This window comes from Lolium perenne, chromosome 6 (genome assembly GCF_019359855.2).
Source record: "Lolium perenne isolate Kyuss_39 chromosome 6, Kyuss_2.0, whole genome shotgun sequence".
Classification (NCBI taxonomy): Eukaryota; Viridiplantae; Streptophyta; class Magnoliopsida; order Poales; family Poaceae; genus Lolium; species Lolium perenne.
The window spans coordinates 194,950,639-194,972,932 of record NC_067249.2 but is presented as its reverse complement, the minus strand read 5'-3'; the positions used below and the strand labels follow the sequence as shown (position 1 = coordinate 194,972,932).

At 46.7% G+C, this 22,294-nt stretch overlaps 1 protein-coding gene across 1 annotated transcript; it reads right to left on the bottom strand.

The window, feature by feature from the left end:
* Nucleotides 1-20,653: 20,653 nt before the first annotated feature.
* On the bottom strand, nucleotides 20,654-22,294 carry LOC127306524 (protein MODIFYING WALL LIGNIN-1). The gene is made up of 3 exons (XM_051337173.2): nucleotides 21,755-22,294; nucleotides 21,454-21,668; nucleotides 20,654-21,331 (listed from the first exon to the last, which is right to left on the bottom strand). The coding sequence occupies exons 1-3, from the start codon at nucleotides 21,869-21,871 to the stop codon at nucleotides 21,019-21,021; spliced, it is 645 nt and encodes a 214-aa protein (XP_051193133.1). The 5' UTR covers nucleotides 21,872-22,294; the 3' UTR covers nucleotides 20,654-21,018.

The following is a 22,294-nucleotide window of genomic DNA, read 5'->3' as shown; positions in this document are numbered from 1 at the left end:
AAGTTAAACGTCTTTTATGCTGGCGAGCTGCTAATAAAAAAAAAATATCCATGTTTGGTTTCCACATCAAGCGAAGTCCACGCATTATACAATCATCCATTATTGGTCGATGGCTCCCCTCTTCTGTGAATAACTGAAGGCATTTGCTCCGGTACAACCCCCTCCCCTAAACTCAAAGTAAACTTAAATACAAGGACAGCTGAGATCGCTTGATACCCCTTCGTTTAATATTAAACGGGTATACGTAGCCCTGTACAAAACCCATATGATCCATCTAAATTGTATACCGTATACGTATGTATATAATTATGTATGTACGTGGATTATTGGTGGTGATTCGTCAGCGCGGTGGCGGTCGTGGCCGTCGGGCGGGAGGAGCAACAAGGTGGGGATGGGCAGCCACGAGGCACTGTGAGGCGAAGCCGGCAATGTCTCGTAGGTCCGTACCGGTATGGTTGGAGCGGCGTGCAGGCTAGACGGCGCGACGAACGGCCGGATAGTCCGCCCCGGACAGTCCGGTACAATTCGGCCGGACTGTCCATCGCGTTGGGAACGAGATTAACCGAACTGTTTTGCGGTGCTTGCGTTGGACTGTCTTGTGGCGCCGGACTGTCTTGTGGTGTTTACGCCGGACAGTCTTGCGGCGCCGGACTGTCTTGCGGTGCCCGTCGGACTATCTTGCGGCGACTGTATGCCTATACGTGGGAATAGTGAGTTTTAGATCTGGGCTTGGATATGGGCCTAAATAATACCGGTTGGGTTTTGTTGAGTTTGGAGAGGGGGTTGTACTGGAGCAAGGCTCATAACTGAATATTCATTTTGCGTCGCGACCCGTACGATAGAATTCTGCCTCAGATCCATTCTATACAGTTTACTTTTTTTTATAGATCAAAAGCCATCCCAGTAGCGTCCTCATGCATGTATGTGTGGACTCGATCCCTTGTGCATGCATTTCCACTTGTTATTTTCTGAACTATATATAATCTGTACTCATATGTAGCAGCTGGTGGTGGAGAATGCGTAACGTAGACCAATTGTGCGTTTTTTTTTTTTTTTTTTTTGAGACCCCTCGATCTGTGTTACAGCTGTAGCATCTGAACTTATGCACTAACTCAACACCACACTCACACCACACACACGCACACCACTAGTGCACAAGCTAGACTCTAGAACTATACACACAGCACACATAATTTGGGTGTCCCTAGGAGCTAGTAATTGTGGCACATATGTGTGGAGGGGATTTTATTCTGGGGCAGAGCCCCCGGTGAGACACCAGAAAATCATCCCTCATGGGAATCGATCTCGGGCGGGCAGGCTGGCCACTGCCAAGCCTAGCCGCGCGTCCTCAACAAAGAGATTGTGCGTTTAATTATTGGAGCATCAAGCTAGCTAGCTAGGCATCCATGGATCCATCGGAGTCAAACTTAACTGTTTCTTTGACCTGCAATTATTTATTTTGTGTTCGTTGTCATTTTGCGCTTGATTAGTTTGTGGATCGATCTAGGTCAACTCATCAACTTGCATTGTGCAGGCCTCATGAATATACATGAGTTGCCCGGGTTCTGACTTTTCGCCTTAACTTTGAAAATGGGCAGTTCAGAGCTGTCTGCACAGTTTGGAAGTGGACATATTGTTTTTGTCTGAAAGATCCAGGATATCCATTTTTAGGTTTGGCAATAATATCCAGTCTTATAAATTAGCTGTCAACTTGATGATAGTTAACGTTACATCAGTCAAGCTGTATAGCACATGCAAAATATATCTTCTATGAGCACCACGATCACTGTTGAGCACACACAATCAGTCTCGATCCAAAATTGACCTTTTGTAGGGTCTATAATTGACTAGTGATCTGACTAAGCATTGGAAAAATATTACGCATGCAGTGTCACACTGTTTGTTTGACAATAAAAAGGACAAGTGGATGCTTATGATCTAGTTGCTTCCATCGACCAGCTTCCTATATGCCCCCTGCATTGATGGACTGATCAGCTCAACTTATTTGTTATGATAGGGTCACTGTTGTCAATTAGTTATTCCAAACTTCCAGGTTTTGAATCTAGTACTTCCTCTGATCCACGGAGTAACATGTATTCTATTACATCTTTTTCAAATATAAGACTTATTTAGATTTCTAAATAGGCTTATATTTTGCAATGGTAGTAGTATGATATAATGACCCGTGCAAAACTTAGAGTTCTTTCCAAAATATGTGATTTTCCTGCCGTTTCCCTAGCACGCCTTTGTCAGACTAGTACAAAATCTTTTTAGGAATAGAAAACATTGAGAACCTTAATATGAGCGAGATCACATATTCTTTTGAGGCCCATAGTGACCTACTCGGAAAACCTAATTGCCGCTCTTGTGTGCATTAGAATAGCTCCACACATCCCATCGGCTATATGGGCCTGGCCTAGTTTGCTTCTTTCTTGTCTCTTTTCTATATGTTTCATGCCGTAGATGCCCATGTTGCACGCAAAGTTCGATACGTTTGCCTCATTCCTCGCCGTGGTAATTTGTATGTGTGTGTTGGTTACTGCTTGTAACTTATTTATTTTGTTTTCTCTTGCTTTTTCTTTTCTTTTCTATTTTATGTTTTTCAATAATTTGACGTCGTTTCCATTTTATACTAAAAAGTGTTTATGTTTGTTTTAATGGTTATATGTTTATTTTGGGAAAACACGGGTTTGCAGCGGGTTTGCAGAAGTATTCATGGATTTGAACATAATATTAACTAGTACAAAAATTAATGGATTGGTAAAAAAAATCAAGGGATTCGAAAAAGTCACCACGGGATTCAAAAAATATTAATAAGTTAAAAAAATCCCATAAATACAAAACAAAGTTCAGAGGGATACAAAAAAATGTTAATGGTGGTTCATAATATGTTCAGCGGATCCAACAAAATTGATATTCTAAATTATAAATTGTTCACTAGTTTTGAAAAAATATTCAAGTTGCCAAAAAAATCATGAGTTTGAAAAGGTGTGTTCATGTATTCAAAGAAAATATTAACGGTTCCAAAAATATGGTAATGGGTTCAAAATCGTGTATTCGTAGATTAAAAAAAACCAATCATAATTTTTTAAACAAATCACAAAAAAGGAAGCTCACCGATTCAGAAAATGTTCATGGTTCCAAAAAAAAGCACATTCATCGATTCCAAAAAATGATCACCGTTAAAGAAAACTGTTAATGGGAAAGAAAAATAGGGATTCAAAAAATGTTAGCAGCCAAGTTGATCTCCTTGAATCAAGGATATGGTTGCGCTTGCGGTCCCTCATTGATTGTTGTATTTAGGCTATCGTTATTATAGCAGATAGTCTTCAAGGATGTTGGCTGGAGTTCACACATCAAGCAGATCTGTGTACCTTGAATTAAGTAACAGTAAAACTCAACCACCTAGAAGCTACCACAACCAATTTGCGTTCCTAAGCGCCCGATCACTCACTTAAACGGTCCAGATCTTCCCCCGTCCAGTCTAAATGTCGGAGAAACCAGTTTCCACCGTAACTCGCATATTAAGCCCAGCCCAACATTATTTGGGCCGGTACTCCTCAGATTGACCTGTGCATTTTCTAGTTGCTCAGGCCAAAAACGGGCCAGGTACAGGCTCACTATCTGATCCACTATGATTTGCTGGGGAGAGGAAAAAGACCTCTGGCCTGCTCACGGCCGATGCAAAGCAGGGGATGCGGCCGACGCAATGCAAGGCCTCGTTGATAGATCGGTCTCCTCGCACGCCGGTGGAGTCCTCCCCAACTGATGTGGCAGGAAGAGGCGAAGAGTCGTGGCGGCACGAGCGATTGAAACCAGCATTGAAGCAAGCACCGATGCGCTCCTCTCGCCGGCAATTAATGGCCGTAACCATCGTTTGGCCTCAGGCGGTGGTGATGAAGCCGAAAAGTTTGGATCTGAGAGGAGCTCCACTGCCCGAGGCATCTATGAGGTTGTGCGCGGCTCGTCCACCACTCACTATGGCGAGGCACTCCTGGTGGAGGAAGATGACGGTGAGGCTGATTCTTGCACCATACAGAAATGTGGGGGCATCTCCATCGGGACGACGCAAATCGGACATCAAAATCGATCGGATACGTCCGTTTACGTCGGTCCACAGATATCGAAATGGTCGTGAGGTCAAGATTATCCGTTTGCGTCGAGGGCAGCCCCAGCGGGTCGACGCATTTCGTCCGGCGAGACCGGCATGTTCTCTACTTTGAAAGTAGAGAAAAAATATTCACCATGGTAGACACAATTGAGATATTCACATTTCTAGGTAGAATCGAGGTTTTGAAATTACTACAATATGTTAAAATAAATTAAACACACAAACGAAAAAATATGTCCAAACTAACTTTTAAACTAGGTACTTCTTCTAGGCGCTTCCTGCTAGTCACCTCCTCGGAAGAGCTAGTGCCGGTTGACGCTTCCGACGAGCTTGTATCCCCCTCCGACGAGTAGTCATTGGGGTCTTCGTCGTCGTTGGTGCATGCATGCTGCGCCTCCGCCTTCGCCTTCGATCGGGCCCTTGCCTTCTTCTTTGCCGCCACCGCCTCCTCGGCCGCCTCCTCCGCCTCCAGCCGTCTCCACCTTGCATCTTCATCCTCTTCCTTTTCCTCCTCCTCATCCTAGACTTAGAGAGACCAATCATGCAAACCAAATTTTAACAAGCTCTATGTAGTTCTTCATTAATAGGTGCAAGGTACATGATGCAAGAGCTTAAACATGATCTATATGAGCACAACAATTGCCAAGTATCACATTATTCAAGACATTATACCATTTACCACATGCGGCATTTTCCGTTTCCAACCATATATCAATGAACGAGGTAGTTCAACCTTCGCAATGAACATTAAGAATAAAGCTAAGAACACATGTGTTCATATGCAACAGCGGAGCGTGTCTCTCTCCCACACAAAGAATGCTAGGATCCGATCTTATTCACACAAAACAAAAATAAAAACAAACAGACGCTCCAAGCAAAGCACATAAGATGTGACGGAATAAAAATATAGTTTCACTAGAGGAACCTGATAATGTTGTCGATGAAGAAGGGGATGCCTTGGGCATCCCCAAGCTTAGACGTTTGAGTCTTCTTGAAATATGCAGGATGAACCACGGGGGCATCCCCAAGCTTAGACTTTTCACCTCTTCTTGATCATATTGTATCATCCTCCTCTCTTGACCCTTGAAAACTTCTTTCACACCAAACTCGAAACAAACTCATTAGAGGGTTAGTGCATAATAAAAAATTCATATATTCAGAGGTGACATAATCATTCTTAACACTTATGGACATTGCACAAAGCTACTGAAAGTTAATGGAACAAAGAAACCCATCAAACATAGCAAAACAGGCAATGCGAAATAAAAGGCAGAATCTGTCAAAACAGAACAGTCCGTAAAGACGAATTTTCCAGGGGCACTAGATTTGCTCAGATGAAAATGCCCAAATTGAATGAAAGTTGCTTACATATCTGAGGATAACGCACGTAAATTTGCAGATTTTTCTGAGTTACCTACAGAGAATTCTGCCCAGATTCGTGACAGCAAGAAATCTGTTTCTGCGCAGTAATCCAAATCTAGTATTGACTTTACTATCAAAGACTTTACTTGGCACAACAATGCAATAAAATAAAGATAAGGAGAGGTTGCTACAGTAGTAACAACTTCCAAGACTCAAATATAAAACAAAAGTACTGTAGTAAAATCATGGGTTGTCTCCCATAAGCGCTTTTCTTTAACGCCTTTCAGCTAGGCGCAGAAAGTGTGAATCAAGTATTATCAAGAGATGAAGCATCGATAGAGGAGTTTGGAGTTTTCTCAACTATACATGTTATCTTATCTATGTAAGTTTCAGAGGCTCCTTTTTCATTATTCTTAGGCTTGCTATTCTCATCAAACAAATTTTCAGGAACAAGCCAACCATAGTTATTTTCTAGAGCTTCATGCATTCCTAGGAGCTTGCTAGGTATCGGTACTTTAATTTCCCCTCCATCATTAACATTACTAGTGTACTTTATTCTATCAATGTCCATCTTTTCAAGGGTACTAGCAAAGTTGGTGTAAGAACCAAGCATCTTATATTTAATAAAGACTTTTCTAGCCTCTCTTGCTACACCACCAAATTCTTTAAGAAGGGTTTCTAAAACAATATCTTTCTTTTCTCCTTCTTCCATATCACCGAGTGTAAGAAACATATGTTGAATTATAGGATTGAGATTAACAAACTTAGTTTCGAACATGTGTACTAAAGAAGCAACAGCAATTTCATAAGTAGGAGCAAGTTCTACCAAGTGTCTATCTTCAAAATCTTCAGCTGTACTAACATGAGTGAAAAAATCTTCTATATTATCTCTTCCAATTATAGACCCTCGGCCTACCGGTATGTCTTTTAGAGTGTATTTAGGAGGAAACATGATGAAATAAACAAAAGGTAAATAAAGTAAATGCAAGTAACTAATTTTTTTTTTTGTTTTTGATATAGAGAACAAGACAGTAAATAAAGTAAAGCTAGCAACTAATTTTTTGTGTGTTTTGTTTAAGTGCAGCAAACAAAGTAGTAAATAAAATAAAGCAAGACAAAACAAAGTAAAGAGATTGGAAGTGGAGACTCCCCTTGCAGCGTGTCTTGATCTCCCCGACAACGGCGCCAGAAAATATGCTTGATGCGTGCAATTAACACACGTCCGTTGGAAACCCCAAGAGGAAGGTGTGATGCAGACAGTAGCAAGTTTTCCCTCAGAAAGAAACCAAGGTTTATCGAACCAGGAGGAGCCAAAAAGCACGTTGAAGGTTGATGGCGGCGAAGTGTAGTGCGGCGCAACACCAGGGATTCCAGCGCCAACGTGGAACCTGCACAACACAACCAAAGTACTTTGCCCCAACGTAACAGTGAGGTTGTCAATCTCACCGGCTTGCTGTGAACAAAGGATTAACCGTATTGTGTGGAAGATGATTGTTTGCGATGAAAACTAAAGAACAAGTATTGCAGTAGATTGTATTTCAGATGTAAAGAATAGGACCGGGGTCCACAGTTCACTAGCGGTGTCTCTCCCATAAGATAAATAGCATGTTGGGTGAACAAATTACAGTTGGGCAATTGACAAATAAAGAAGGCATAACAATGCACATACAAATATCATGATGAGTACTATGAGATTTAATCAGGGCATTACGACAAAGTACATAGACCGCTATCCAGCGTGCATCTATGCCTAAAAAGTCCACTTTCAGGTTATCATCCGAACCCCTTCCGGTATTAAGTTGCAAGCAACAGACAATTGCATTAAGTATGGTGCATAATGTAATCAACACAAATATCCTTAGACAAAGTATCGATATTTTATCCCTAGTGGCAACAGCACATCCACAACCTTTGAACTTTCTGTCACTGTCCCAGATTTAATGGAGGCATGAACCCACTATCGAGCATAAATACTCCCTCTTGGAGTTACAAGTATCAACTTGGCCAGAGCCTCTACTAGCAACGGAGAGCATGCAAGAACATAAACAACTCATATATGATAGATTGATAATCAACTTGACATAGTATTCAATATTCATCGGATCCCAACAAACACAACATGTAGCATTACAAATAGACGATCTTGATCATGATAGGCAGCTCACAAGATCGAACATGATAGCACAATTAGGAGAAGACGACCATCTAGCTACTGCTATGGACCCATAGTCCAGTGGTGACCTACTCATACATCGATCTGGAGGCGATCATGGCGATGAAGAGACCTCCGGGAGATGATTCCCCTCTCCGGCAGGGTGCCGGAGGCGATCTCCTGAATCCCCAGAGATGGGATTGGCGGCGGCTGCGTCTCTGGAAGGTTTTCCGTATCGTGGCTCTCGGTACTGGGGGTTTCGCGACGAAGACTTTAAGTAGGCGGAAGGGCAGGTCAGGGGGCGTCACGAGGGGCCCACACAACAGGGCCGCGCGGCCAGCACCTGGGCCGCGCCGCCCTAGTGTGGCGCCGCCTCGTCGCCCCACTTCGTTTCCTCTTCGGACTTCTGGAAGCTTCGTGGAAAAATAGGCCCCTGGGCGTTAATTTCGTCCAATTCCGAGAATATTTCCTTACTAGGATTTCTGAAACCAAAAACAGCAGAAAACAGCAACTGGCTCTTCGGCATCTCGTCAATAGGTTAGTGCCGGAAAATGCATAATAATGACATATAATGTGTATAAAACATGTGAGTATCATCATAAAAGTAGCATGGAACATAAGAAATTATAGATACGTTTGAGACGTATCAATCGCCAAGTACGGAGGAAGTAGAGAACGCCATGGATGCTCGAGGATTCAAGGCCGATGTCGTGGAAGCATGGAAGAAGCTCCAGTCGCAACTACACCCGAGTCGCCGACCTCGCCAACTCACATCGAAGTCTCCAACCCATGAAGATCAAGACCGGAGTCTCTGGCCTACATACACGAGAGTCTCCGGACTATGTGAAGCGCTAGCCACAAGTCAACTAGGGCCAAGGCCCATGTACCCCCTTGTATGCCTAAACTACCCCTCCTTAGTGGCTCCCTATATATAGTTCCCCCTCCCCACCTAAGAACCCAAGACATAACTTGAGTGAGAACTTGGCTTATGCCTCCATCATTCTTTTGGGATTAGGAAAACCCCCTCCTTAGATTATCAAATCTATTGTATCAAGGCACTCCTTATATGATTAGTCTCTCGCACTTGTGATTCTACCACCGGTCTCTCACTTTTGTGATTCTACCAATCGTATACCGATCTTTCTCTCGGGGATTCTACCTCGTCTCTTTCTCTCGAGAGATTCTATCGGGATAGTGGTTCAGGCTATCGGGAGTAAACCGGAATTGTATCGGGTTGTGTTGCGTGCGTTCGTCGTGTTCTTCATGTTCATCCCTCCCCTTGTGTTCTTGGTCAAATTCGTGAGATCGGGCAAAACATGTAGCCTTAGGCCCCATCAGTTGGTGCAGTGGGTGCCACAATGGGAGGAGTCGGAGCAACATCAATGACAGTGATGAATATTGGATGTTGAGAGAACAAAAATTATACTCCCTCCGATCCTAAAAAAATGTCGGACGCATAGTATAATCACGTTTTGCAGTTTACCCCTTCTAAATGAATCAAAATTAGAAAAGCAGAACAACTGCTCGGCGCGCAGATCTCCATGGCGCTGTTGGCTGGCTCCAACCTCGCCTGCCACCGCCCAACGAAACGTAACCACGGTGCCTGCCGCGGGCCGCTCGCTGTGCGCGGCGCGCCGCCTTCTGCCCGCCAGCCACCGGCTCTGTTCCATGGCACTCCTCAAGACCTCAACCGGAGGCGGACGAAATCCTAAGGGGAGGAGGCCTCTGATCCACGCTGTCGTCGATCAGAGGCGACCGCCGGTAGGACTCCACAGCCCGCGGGGCAGCGCTCCACCGCAGGAAGGTCGACATCTGAGAGGGGGTCGGGGGCGTTGTGGGATTCGTGACCTCGCGTCCGGCCGGAAGGAGGAGTAATGCACGCGGCCTCTAGCGCTATCCACGCGGAGGAGGCTCGTGGGCCTGGTTACTTCCATGAGGAGTGTGGGTTGATGAAATACAAAGTTCAAGGGTGTGTTTGTAAAATTCACTTTCCGACTCTTTTTTCGGATCGGAGGGAGTAATAGATGCATCAACCATGCAAGGCACCTCGTGCTCTGGCATCCTCACTCCATGAACGGAACTCCACAAAGGCCTCAACATGAGTAGTTTTTCGAATTACACAAATTCCATTCATGCCATACGGATCAAAGACCAGATGAAGCACCTTCTCTGTCACGGGGTACATCACACATCTGACGGTGACATGGAGAACGTATATGGTTGTCACCTCTTGGCGCTCAGACCTTCCATCAAACAGGTGATGTGCACTCGGGTGATGCTTCTCCTCCATGTGCGAGGTCGAACACGTCGTGGGCGCATGGACCAGAGGCGTGGTCCTGGACGAAGTTGGGGTGTTTGACTGCACCACCTGCTCAGTTCCTTCAACCGTTGTGGACGTGAATGCCAGAGGCGCTGCATCGAATTCTGGAGACGTGCGATCTGAGCCAGCGATTCATCCATTGACTTCAAGAGTTCATCGATCCTCTTCCACCGCGCGAGCGTCTGGTTGAGGCTCACTGCGTTCATCGCTACCGCCTCTGTCGCCGACACATCCATCGCCTCCGCAAAACCAAATCGAGTGGAAAAAATTGGGGGAATTTTTTGTGGGGATTTTTTGTGGGATTTTTGCGGAGGATGACCTAGTTCTGATACCACTGTAACAATCCCCGTTGCCACCGACGATCACCGAGACGTGAGGCGGATGATGGCAGCTTGTGGTAGCTGCCGGACCTGAAGAAGACAGGGGCTGAGAGGAGACAAGCCGAGGAGGAAGACTATCCAACTGGTTCTATTTCCGTTCGATCCTTTCTCTGGATGCTACTCTGGATGCTACTGCTTATTTTGTAGTCCCAACCAATGTTGTTAGCCCATGACCACCAAACCCATTGTCCCTGACGCCCATGCCCATCTCTCTTATGGTACCGGGTGTGATAGATATTATTCCTCGGTCACCAGCTATCTGATCTGGGGCAGGGCATGTAAGGTTTCGTCTCCGGCCGCGAATTGGTTGCCGTACGAGTATATGATGTCGGCACGTGAATGCACGAGATACGGAGATAGTGTACTGTGTGCTCGTATGCTACTCTACTGGGCTGTGATTTCTTCCTTCGTCGTGCGGCGCAGAGTCAGTGCCAACTGGATACAACGATAGTTTGGGATTTGCTAGCTGAGAACTAACTTCGTTTCTCAGATAAATCTTACATCATATAATTTGCATCGTGATTTGTGTTAGTTATGAGTTGTAACATACGTTGCAATTGAGATTTAATGATATCATCTAACTGAGACTGAGAACTTCGTTAGTTCTCAGTAGATCGAGAAAATAGTCAAACCCATATAGTTTTGCTTGCTTGTTTGGATTGACGCGGTCTATATCCCGTGGACAAGTCAGCGTCCATGTCAAGATGATTTTGATCGGTTGACTCATCAGATTCAGGGAGGACAAGAGCATCATATATGTACCTAGAAAGAACGATTTATTTTTACAAAAATCCCACTTTTGCCTATATGTAGCAAAAAACCAATTCGCAGAAAATCATGAAAAACTTCCTTGTGCTATAGCACAAAATTTGCTGGAACATGCTCGATGGTGACGACTCGGTTTGCAACAGCCTCATTCTTGTTATGCAGCACCAGCGGTGTCAGTGGCTCGTAACCATGTCAGCGGATGCGAACAACTCAGACGGAAAGGAACCACACCGATGACCAGCGACTGACGGACGTCGGTGGCCAGGAACATCATGGCCACCCACAAGCTTCAACACACGAGGAGAGGGCTCCCAACGCCACCACCGGGCGCATCAGGGCCACCCACAAGCTCCAACGTGCGCGTGCGAAGTTCGGTGATGTAGGAGAGTGGGTTGAGGGGCCTCCGTTGGTGGTTTGGGAGGAGGTTGGGGTCAGAGGTCGTTGCCGTGTTGTCCAGGCCCGGTTTGCGAGGAGAGGGAGCACTGGTCGGGAGGACGACAACGGTGTTTGGCCGTCTGGGCGGGGACGATGCCTTGGTTCTTGGATCCATGGAGGAGATAGGTTGGAATTTGACGTAATGTTTAGGAACAAATATAAACATGTACAGTATAAAAACTGTTGTATTATAATCATCATAAAGTATATTTTGAGATTATAATGCATTTGATATTACGAGTGTTGGTATTTATTTATTATTCTCATTTAAATTTTACAAATTTTAACTTTGACTAAACATAGAACATGAGGTAATCGTGAATGAATATATAATCTAAAAATAGATTTTATGACAATTAATCAGCAACAATTTGCAAAGGTCGAATACAAAAGCAGCACTAGGATATACGTACTGAGTGCACATGTATGAACCTTTGCCGTAGAAGAGGACCACAAGTGAAAGTAGGGCCAAGGCATTTTCTATTCGATTTCCATCCATGAATTTCCAATTGCCGCAAAGCTCTTCTCATCTCATCTCATCTCGTCACCACAAGAACGCAATCGAATGGGTATTTAACTGAACGCTTTAGCCCGACGTGCGTGCGGATGCGGTCCCGCATTTGGCTAAGCTCGGGCGAGGCCAGAGACCGTACGGCAGACTTTTAGGCGTCGCGTCGTCGTCGTGCCGGTATCCGGCGCCGGGCCGCCACCACCGAGAGGCAAGCGAGAGAGAAAACCGAGCGGGAGACCGAGAGGCCAAGAGACAGCTACACCGCCCGACCCCTACACTACACGCACGGACGAGTCAATGGATGAACGATTGATTGATTGATTTGATTTCGCGCGACCACACACGAACCGGTGGAAACCACTGACGGCAGAAGCTGAATCCGCTCTGGTTTCGCGCGGCAATAAGCCGGTCCGGCCGCCCCGCCAATACCGCCGATCGATGATCCGAACCCTGCGTATGTATACGTACGCGTGGCCGTCGCTTTCGGTTGCCGTTTGGAAGGGAGGAGGATCCGTCTCCCTTTCCCCAACCTTTTGTTGCTCCCGCTGTCACCCGGGTGGACTCTATACACCGTGCACTGAACCTCCTATACGGACGGACAATTGTATTCCTTTGTCCTGCTGCTCACCCACTGTTGGATCCCCTTCCTCTGCACATCCGTCATCCACTCTTTCTTTCTAGCTAGCCTAGTTGCTAGCCGCATGCCCGCATCATCCAACCTTCCCTGCATCCATCGCTGCCACTCGGATTTTTGTTTTCGGAATCGGATCCTTCCTCACCTTCCACCCGTTGCTTCCACAAGTTCTAGTTTACTCCATAATGATAACGATGATGATATCTTAAAGGCGAAAAGGGACGGTGATTGCCCAGGATGGACTTGCATGCGCTTTGGAGTAGTACCACCACTACACTATTCTTTCCTGGCAGTATATCTGGTCCGACTGGAATACAGTTCTGCCGGTAGCATGTACTCCGATGATGGCAGGTCAGCCTTGTTCCCATCTCCTCTTTTTTTGCCCTTTCGTGTCCCAGAAACATGCCTGGAGTGCCGGCGAGAAACGAAAGTGCAGCTGGCTCCGCACTATTCAATGGATATGTGCTATCGGATGACGAAAAGGGGCGCCCTCTCTGATCTGAGATCACCCGTCACCGGGAAAGAACCATCGCTTCGGCGGATCGATCCACTGGCGGCCGCCAAGTGTAGGGCGGCTTGAGCCCCGCTTTACAGCGTTCCCGCGCGCTTTTGCGTGTCGCCGATCGCGATGTCGCTGGGAACGGCCAGATCGTCGGAGGAAGGGTCGGAAACTGTGCTCGCTGCGACAACGTCTGCAACTGATATCAGAGAGAGATCTTGGCGTTGCATGCATGTCAATGATGAATCGTGGGATATCTATGGGCGCGTTTGGTAGCCTGCATTCAATTCATGGCTCATTGCGCTAGCGAGATGGGCTCACCTGCGTGTCGCGAACGGGGCATCGGCCATGAAAGCCGGGTCGTTTGATAGTCTGAACGACCTTTTCTGCGCTGGAGAGGAAGCCAGGCATCATCGTTTGGTTGCCTATTTCCACTACTTTCTTCGCTCCTCGTGCATCCCACAACGTGTTTGGTTGCACATAGCTGAGTACTGTGGTAACCTCTTCTCTTAGAGTTGTGAGGTTACCCAGCACTGAATAACAGCACACATCAGATTCAGTTCATCACAAAAGATGCTGGTAATACACAGCAACTACTTAATGGGCGATGCATCACGAGCGAAGTAACTACTTCGTGATACATCACAGGTTCATCACACGAGGGGTACATACCACCTCGAACAAGATTATCATTACAGACCGGGGATCAGGTTGTAGCAAGTCCTAGCTAATGGAGGGATACAAGATCACCTCCCAAAATCCACAAGGAACAACTGTTAGTGTGGACGACATTCACATATATATATATCCTTTCAGATCTATGCAGGAACTCAATGAGGCTTCGTACCTGGATGTACTCGTCCGTCGTCCCTTCATCACCGCCGTAGAAGCAACAACCATCTTCGCTCAGTTCCAGAATGCGATCGGATTTCATCTTCATAATGACGCTCCACTTCATCCTCTAGTTTTTGATGTGGTTGTATAGCTGAAGAGTGGTGACATGTACGCCAGCCAATGCAAGAACATCCGTGGCTACCTTCTTCATCTGCTGCTCCTTGAATCCCATGTTGAAGCAGACGCCGCTACGGACGAGCTGAACCAAGCGGTTCAGCACAAACTTTGATAGCTCAGGTTTCCAAACCATGGCTGGTTTGCTTGCGATCAAACATGGCTGAGCATTCACAGTAGGCGCAGACAGATCAGGGGAGCCCAAAGGTATGATCGCCTACATGACAAGCACTAGCAAATCAATCCACTACCAGTACCACATCCACATCCACATTCACATCCTTAAGCACTAGCAGATCAATGAACTACCACTACTAGAAAACGGGCAATCAGTGGCACACCAGTTTTTACCATCAGTGGCGCACTAGTGGTGCGCCACTAATATCACGCCACTACTAACTGTTAGCAGTGGCGCACCAGTGGTGCGCCACTAGTAATCGAAATAGCAGTGGCGCACGAGGTGGTGCGCCATTGGTAACCGTACACAGGTGGGCCACTAATGCCTTATAGGGATGCGCCACTAGTATCTCTTGCACATGTGTTGAATATGACAAGGTGCGCCACTAGTCCAGCTATGTGTGCGCCACTGACTGCCTAAATTTAAAAGGTCAAGGTGGGCCTAGTTCACAGACGGTGTTGCAGGTAATAGATGTGTACGTAACCATTAATAAAACAGCCACTTTTATTTTATTATAGATCAGAACTATTACAGGACTCAAATAAAAAATACACCCAAATTTCCTAAACTTTACAACAAGGACCCTAAATCTTTTTCTAAAAAACAATCAAATCCATGGAGGAGCTCCACCGCCGGATGCCGCTCAGTGGTCCTGCTCGTGGGCAGCGGGGCGGCCGCCGGAGGCCGGCGTCGTCGGAGGCCCTTCCAGCCACACTGCCGCCGTGCAGAATCACAGAGCACGGGCGGCGCCCCGCCCCGTAGAGCCGCCCCGTAGACAGGCAGCGCCTCGCTCAGCGTCCTCCCAGTCGAGGGCGACCCACCACGCGGACGCGGCGGAAGACCGCGAGGGCGACCCACCACGCGGACGCGGCGGCCACCCCCATCGAGCCGTCGTCGCCCACGCCCGCTCCGCGCCGCCGGGGCTCGTCCCGCTCTAAGCCACCGGAGGGCCGCGCAGACCAGCGCGCCGAGTCCACCGTTGTCGGCGACCGCCGCGACCAGCCTTATCCTCCTCCTCGCGCGCCCGTGATCGCCGCAGCCGCCCGCAGCAGTCGCCGTCGCCTCCTCGCCATCGGCGCCCGCCGCGGCCAGCTTCTCCTCCGCCTCGCGCGCCCGCGCCTGCCGCAGCTCTCGAGCAGATCGACGGACAAGGGTCGGCCCCGCCGCCGCTTCTGGTGGTGCTCGGTGGTGCAGAAGTTGGGGAGAGAGAAAATGCATCTGGGCGAGAGAGAAAATGCATCTGGGGAAGACGGTGAATTCGGTGCGGTGGGTAGGGGAAGATAGGGACGGTGGGTTGGCGCGTTTGTGGATGTGCCTGGTGGGACGCGTGGGACAGTTTGTGGGACGCACGTGGGAGGTGTTCGATTGATGGGCAGTGGCGCACCAAATATTAGTTCTCTATTGATATCACATGTACATCAGCTTTTAGACTTACCAGTGGAGCACCGTATCTTAGGTGCGCCATTGCTAACTTAGATAGCAATGGCGCACCAGTAAGAGGTGCGCCATTGCTAAGTTTGGGGGAGGGGTGAGATCTGGCAGACCTTTAGTAGTGGCGCACCAGAAAAGCAGTGCGCCACTGCTATATTTGTATCAGTGGAGCATCATTTTTTGGTGCGCCACTGCTAGTTAGCAGTGGCGCACCAAAGTTGGTGTGCGCCACTGATACCCATTCTTATGGCTAGGCCTTTTCCTAGTAGTGTACCACTACCACATCAATGAACATCAAGATAAGTAAGAGCGGCCTTACAGTCAAAGGAGCCAGGCGCAGCACCGAGGTCGGGGAAGCATGCGACCCTAGCGAAGATGCAGGCAGCACCACCGTCCCAGTGGAAGAGTCAATGGCGACAACGGTCCCTGTCGTAGAGTCAGATGCAACCTGGACAACCTCCACCGGCGACGAAGGAATGTCCTACAATGGATTTGTTCAGACCCCGTTTATGTACCCAAAAGATCTAGATCTAAGGCTAGGGTTTGCAGAAACTTACCACAGAGGAAGAAGATGACCATCCGCGGCCAGTAGCCGCCGCCACAGCCGCCGTTGCCGGCGCAAGCCTCGCCGACCGTGCGGGTGAGGTAGAGCCGGCCATGTCGCTAGATCGGGAACGGTGGATGAGCTCGAAATGGGGGGAAATGGGGGATTTGGATTTGCCGGTGAGAGAGCCGCTCCTATATACGGTGGCAAAAGTTCAAGCGCGGTGACCGAATTCATCCCGCCGAGATTTCGTCGTCCCACGCGAGCTCACGCCATCTCCCGCGGTGGCTCTGCGAGGACGACGCGTTCTCCTCTTCTGCGGAAACGTGGGTGGTTCGCTAGAAACGACCAAACCGGGCGTTCCTCCAGGGCCTAGCCCGAAGTTTCTTTGAGAAGCGGTTCATGCAAGAACGCGGCCTCGACCAGGTAACCAAATAGGTCGAAAAAAACTGAACCGATGCGAGCCAGGGGGCATGCAGACTACCAAACGCGTCCTATATATCTATCTTGGTGGATTTGGTGCTGCACTATAATAATGGGATGCGACGAGTCTGTACCGGCCTAACATGAACACACTGCGGCAGAGCGGCGATTTTAAAGGAGCCGGTAGGTGTAGGTGTCATATCTACCGTCCACTCTGTGCTTTGAGATTGGTGAGGCTTTTGACATTTGTCTAATATAAAACTAATAATTGACACACAAGTGAAATTTTTTTGAAACTAAAGTGATACATGGAAAATATTGTGTAACAGTCTGACAAAAAGTGAAACTAATGACATCATTGCTGACGTCATTACGGTTTGTTTCACAAAAATTTTAGTGTTTCAATTATGTTTCAAATTTGTTTCACAATTTTATGAAAAAATTGGCCAGCACATGGCTGACGTCATTGCTGACGTCACTCCGGTAGGTACCGGCGCTTGTAAAAACAAGTTTTCGCACACCGCGGTACAAGGGAGAGTGAAGCGGAAAAAAAAGGGAGAGTGAAGCGGAAAAATAACGTGGGCCATTTTCTGACGCTGCAGGTCCGTGGGCTTCAGCCACCGTTAGCCCGACAGGGCAAAATGCTTTCTAACCTTTCGGGCTTGCTGGAAGATGCGGAGGCTACTGGATAGAAGCTAAGGCCCTTTAAACTCCCGATATACAACAACGTAGGCCCACTATGAGGATACACCAACTTGTTTTTTTTTTTTGAGGTGGGAAGATACACCAACTATTCCACCGCGGGGCGATTCCTATTCATCGCTCTGTGCGACCCATATCTGGGGCGGGAACCCCTATTTATTACTTCACGCGATGGTTAGCGCGTCGACGCATGAAGGGTCGTTAAGAGTGGCCCAGCCCATTAGCTCGATCGGCTACTTGACCCCTTCTGTCGTTATCTTTTTTTCAGTCGCGTCCAGTATTGAGAAAACAGTCTGGTTTTCTGTTCGACCTTTTTCGTTAATTTTGAAATTTTTTGGTGACAATAAGAATTGCATAAATTTGAAAATTGTTCAGACTTGAAAATGTTCAACTTTTCAAAAAAATCAGATTTAAAAAAAGTTCAATTCGAAAATTTTCAGATTTTCAAAAATTGTTCGGAATTTGAAATTCCTTGGATTAAAAAAACACATTATGAAAAATTTCATATTCGAAAAGATTCAGGTTTTGAAAATTCGTCCGAATTTGAAAAAAATGTCCATATTTTAAGTTCACATTGAAATGTTCAGATTAGAAAATATGTTCATATTAAAAAGCGTTCAGATTTTGAAAAATGTTCAGAGTTCTATTTTTTCAGATTTTGAAAAACAAATGTTTAGAGTATTAAATTGTTCAGATTTTGACAAAATGTTCATATTGTTAAAAAAAGGAAAAGAAATAGCAAAACGAAACGAAAAAGAAACATAAAAACAAAAAAATGTCTGCGGAAAACCGGCTCGTAGAAACCAGCCAGTAAACTCAAAGAAAATTCCGACCGAAATCTTCTAGAAGCATCCTAAAACTGAAAATTTTTGGAACTCCCGGGACTTCTTTGGGCCGGCCCAACTAACGCGCTAAGGGTACACGTTGTGCCGTTAAAGGACGCAACGGGCGTCAAATAGGGCAAAACCTATACACCGACCAGGTCGGTGGCTACCGGCCACCGCACACCCCCTGGTCGGGTATGGGCCAGGCCCATTTGTGGTTGTTTAGCCCCGTTTTTTCTTTTTTCTTTTTTATCTTTTCTGGTTTCTTTTTCTGTTTTCTTTTTTTTTTCTGTTTTCGGTTTTGTTTATATTTTTTTTAGATTCGAAAATTTTGATTTTTAAAAATTGTTCAAATTGAGAAAATGTTTAAATTAAAAAATGTTCAAATTTGAAAACTGTTTAAATTTGAAAACCGTTTAAATTCGAAAACCGTTCAAATTTGAAAAATTGAAAATTGTTCAAATATGAAAATCGTTTAAATCGAAAATTCGTTCAAATTCGAAATTTGTTCATATTCAAAAAACGTTCAATTTTGAAAATTATTCGAGTTAAAAATTGTTCAAATTTCGAATTTTGAAAAATATTCAAATCCAAAAAATATTCAAATTTAAAAACTGTTTTAATTTCAGAAAACTGTTCAAATTTTATGAAAAACTTTTTCTCGAAAAAAGTTTTTAAAAGTGTTAGATTTTAAAAAACGAAAATATAAACAGAAAAGAAAAAAAAGAAAAGAAGGAAGAAAAAGGAAAAAAAAAACTCACCTGATGCAATTGGGCCGCGGCCCACTAAATTACTGGATCGTGGGGGGTGTGCGGTGCCTTCCACCCACCGACCAGGTCGGTGGCGAGGAGCTCCCGTCAAATAGGATTCACCATCTTGGACGCCGCACAAAGGTTTAGCACTTCGTTGTCAAATGGGCCTGGCCAAGGAATTCATACATTATCGCTCGAAGGTTAGAAAAAAAATTCTCGAATTCATTCACTATTTTCTGTTTTTTCTGTCTTCTGTTCAATTTTTCTTTTTTGATTTTTAAAGTTTAAATTTTAAAATTATTTACATTTTGATAATGTTCGGATTCAAAAATTGTTCGTATTTGAAAAATGTTCAGGTGAACACTTTTCCAAATTTTGATTTTTTACATTTGATTTTTCAACAAAAAATTGTACATTTTTTGCATTTTCAAATTGAACTTTTTAAATTTTATGATTTTTTTTAGAAATTTGAACTTTTGGCATGTGAATATTTTCAAAATCTGATCCTTTTTCAAATTCGAATGGTTTTAAGTTGAAACATTTATTTAAAATCTAAATATTTTCAAAATAAAACCTGCATAAAACCGGATACAAACTGATATGTACATGGATGCAGTGAGGTGTCCGTCCGACGAAAGGTAGTGCGCGACTGAATGCAATGATACGGTTCGGTTGCATCGCGTAAAGCGATATAAAGGAGCTCCCATTAAGGACATGTACAATGGTGATATGTTAGCAGTGCCATGTAGGATAATTGCTTAGGTACGGGGGAGAGAATGTTGAAAAAATGGTTTGCCGTGTTTATTGTTATATCTAAATTACGCGACGGTGCTAAGATAATATAGGCTTATCAACCATTGCACATGCTGTAATGATACACCAACTATTTGAACACTCAGGCCCACTACAAAGACATTGCCTTTGTTGGGTATGACGTTTAGGTGGGGCTCATATTCCACGTCTTAAGCGGGCGAGATGGTCGCTCCAGATTGGAGGGCGCCAACATGGGCCGCACAGAATGTGGCCCGATAACAAGTAAGGATTTTCTCTCTTTTCTTATTCTTTCCACTGAGATTTAAAGACTCTTTAAATTCAAATTTTGTTTAAATCTAGAAAAGTTCAAACATAAAATAGTTCGATTAAAATTGTTGAAGTTTATAAATGTTGAAATCCAAAAAAAAAAGTTCAAACTAAGAAATGTTCAGAATTGAAAAATAGAAAACAAAAAAAAACTATTGGAACCAAAATTGCCACAGACGGTCCCACGCCGATGGGCTTGGCGAAGACGTGGCCCAAGACGGTCCCGATCATCGGTGCCGCAATGAGCGCTGAATAGGTCTGGCCGATGCTTAGGATATGCGTCGTCGTACAATATAGTACGTCGGAGGATTTTTTCTCAACATGGATTGATGGTAGCGTAATCTACGGATTGGCCTTCCATCCCCTTAGGCGCCGTAGCATTTTCTGGATTTTTCGCTGTTAAACTGCCTTTTGTTTCACCTTTGTTCTTGGTGACTTTTGATTTGTGCGTTGTGTATCTTAATTATGCAGATGCTAGGTATAATACATTTTAAGAAATATAAAAACGTCATTTATGAAACAAAAAACACTAGCAGGGATAGTTGGTGCCCAGAATGACATGTACTCATGTAATTTCTGTAGTACTCCGTACCATCTTTTCTTTTTTCTTCCTTTTACTTGCGCCGATTCGGTATCATTTACAATTTGCACGGCCGTGTCACTAAAGTGTGTCAGTGATGTATGTACTGTGTCCCAGCTCAAAATATCTATATCCAATCTACTCCAGTATATCGTTTATCCGTCTGGCTGCTTTTTCCATGCTTTGCCAGCGGAGAGAGATGCCCCACTGCTACTACCCTTTTGGCCTTTGCGGTACGAACAGCGAAGCGTAGTCCCATCGATCTCTCCACCGATTGGCCAAACCCGCCCTCGCGTCCGATCCGGCGCGCGATGCCAGCATCGATCATTGCCTGGATCGCCCGCCCGGCTGTTCCGCGTCCGTTGCCGCGCCGACACGAATGGTAGCACTAGCAGCCGTGCAGGCGGCGTCTCCTCTGGCGCACGACGTCGTCGTGGTGCGGGGCGGCGCCGGATCGGTGGCGAAGGCGAGGCCGAGGATGAGGAGCGCCGTGACGACGACGAGCGCGGCGGCGCCGCCGAAGACGCCGGTCCTGGCGACGTAGCAGTCGCCGTCCATCCACCCCCGGCCGTAGCGCTGCCCGCTGTTCATGCTCGCCGCCGTCGCCAGCAGGACCACGGCCAGCGCGAAGCACACCCTGCACGCACGTAGCACGGCGCCATGGGCCTCTCGTCAGCGATTCGGTTCTCGGTCGCGCGGGATGGATTTGCGATGGTGTTTTTGGCGCGTATTTCATTTGTGTGGTCTTATTATACGTACCATGAGAGGACCAGTAGCGCGACGGACGCGGCGCGGCCTGTGGTCACCGCCGGCTTGCCGGGCTTGGAGGTGTTGGAGGCGCGCATGGTGGTGGCCGCCGTGGTGGTGCCGACGAGCTGCGCGACGGTGAGGAAGGCGATGGCGGCGACGCCCAGCTCGAAGGCGGGGCTCTTGGGCAGGGAGCAGAGGCTGCCGTCCAGCTTCATGTCCTTATCCTGATCGACCAACCGACGGACACACGATTCAGATCCCGGGAACCGGAGTCGCTTGCCACAGCTTGAGCAGAGGAGTGGCTACTGACCTTGACTTTGCGGAATTCGGCGGCGAGCGAGCAGGAGAAGGCGGTGGCGCAGAGCAGGACGACGACGCCGCAGACCGCGGGCCGGCAGGGCAGCCCCCTGCCGCCGCCCTTCTCCATCGTCACGCGAGGAGCCTGAGGCTGAGCTGAAACCCGAGACGCAACGCTACCTAATTCTGTTACACTCGTCTGGCCAGCCGCAGCCCCCCTCGCTTTCCTCGGGAGATCAGACGCAATATATATACTGTGGAATTATTATGCTACCGGCGACTAATCAGACACGGTTGGTGACGGCGGGCGGGAGACGATAGAAACCGAGGGCGCGCGGGGGAGGGAGAGACCGGATGCCGAACAAACCGCATGGGTTCGTCCACCCAGGGACGACTCTGCTATTGCTATGCCGGCAGGCGCGTGCTAGAAGGAGATAACAGGGGAGAAGGAGGAGGACGGAATTGGTAATGAGAAGAGGGCTGGTCCCATGTTGACGAGCGGGCGAATTGGCCCGGCCGGCGGCGAATGGTCTGGTCAAATCGGGATAAGGGG

What these genes read in the sequence shown, in the direction of transcription:
- LOC127306524 (XM_051337173.2), bottom strand. Translation starts at nt 21,871, where the DNA reads ATGGAGAAGGGCGGCGGCAGGGGGCTGCCCTGCCGGCCCGCGGTCTGC. An exon ending in CCGAATTCCGCAAAGTCAAG is followed by an intron (nt 21,669 to 21,754) that starts GTCAGTAGCCAC and finishes TTGGTCGATCAG; the next exon opens with GATAAGGACATGAAGCTGGA. An exon ending in GCGCTACTGGTCCTCTCATG is followed by an intron (nt 21,332 to 21,453) that starts GTACGTATAATA and finishes ACGTGCGTGCAG; the next exon opens with GGTGTGCTTCGCGCTGGCCG.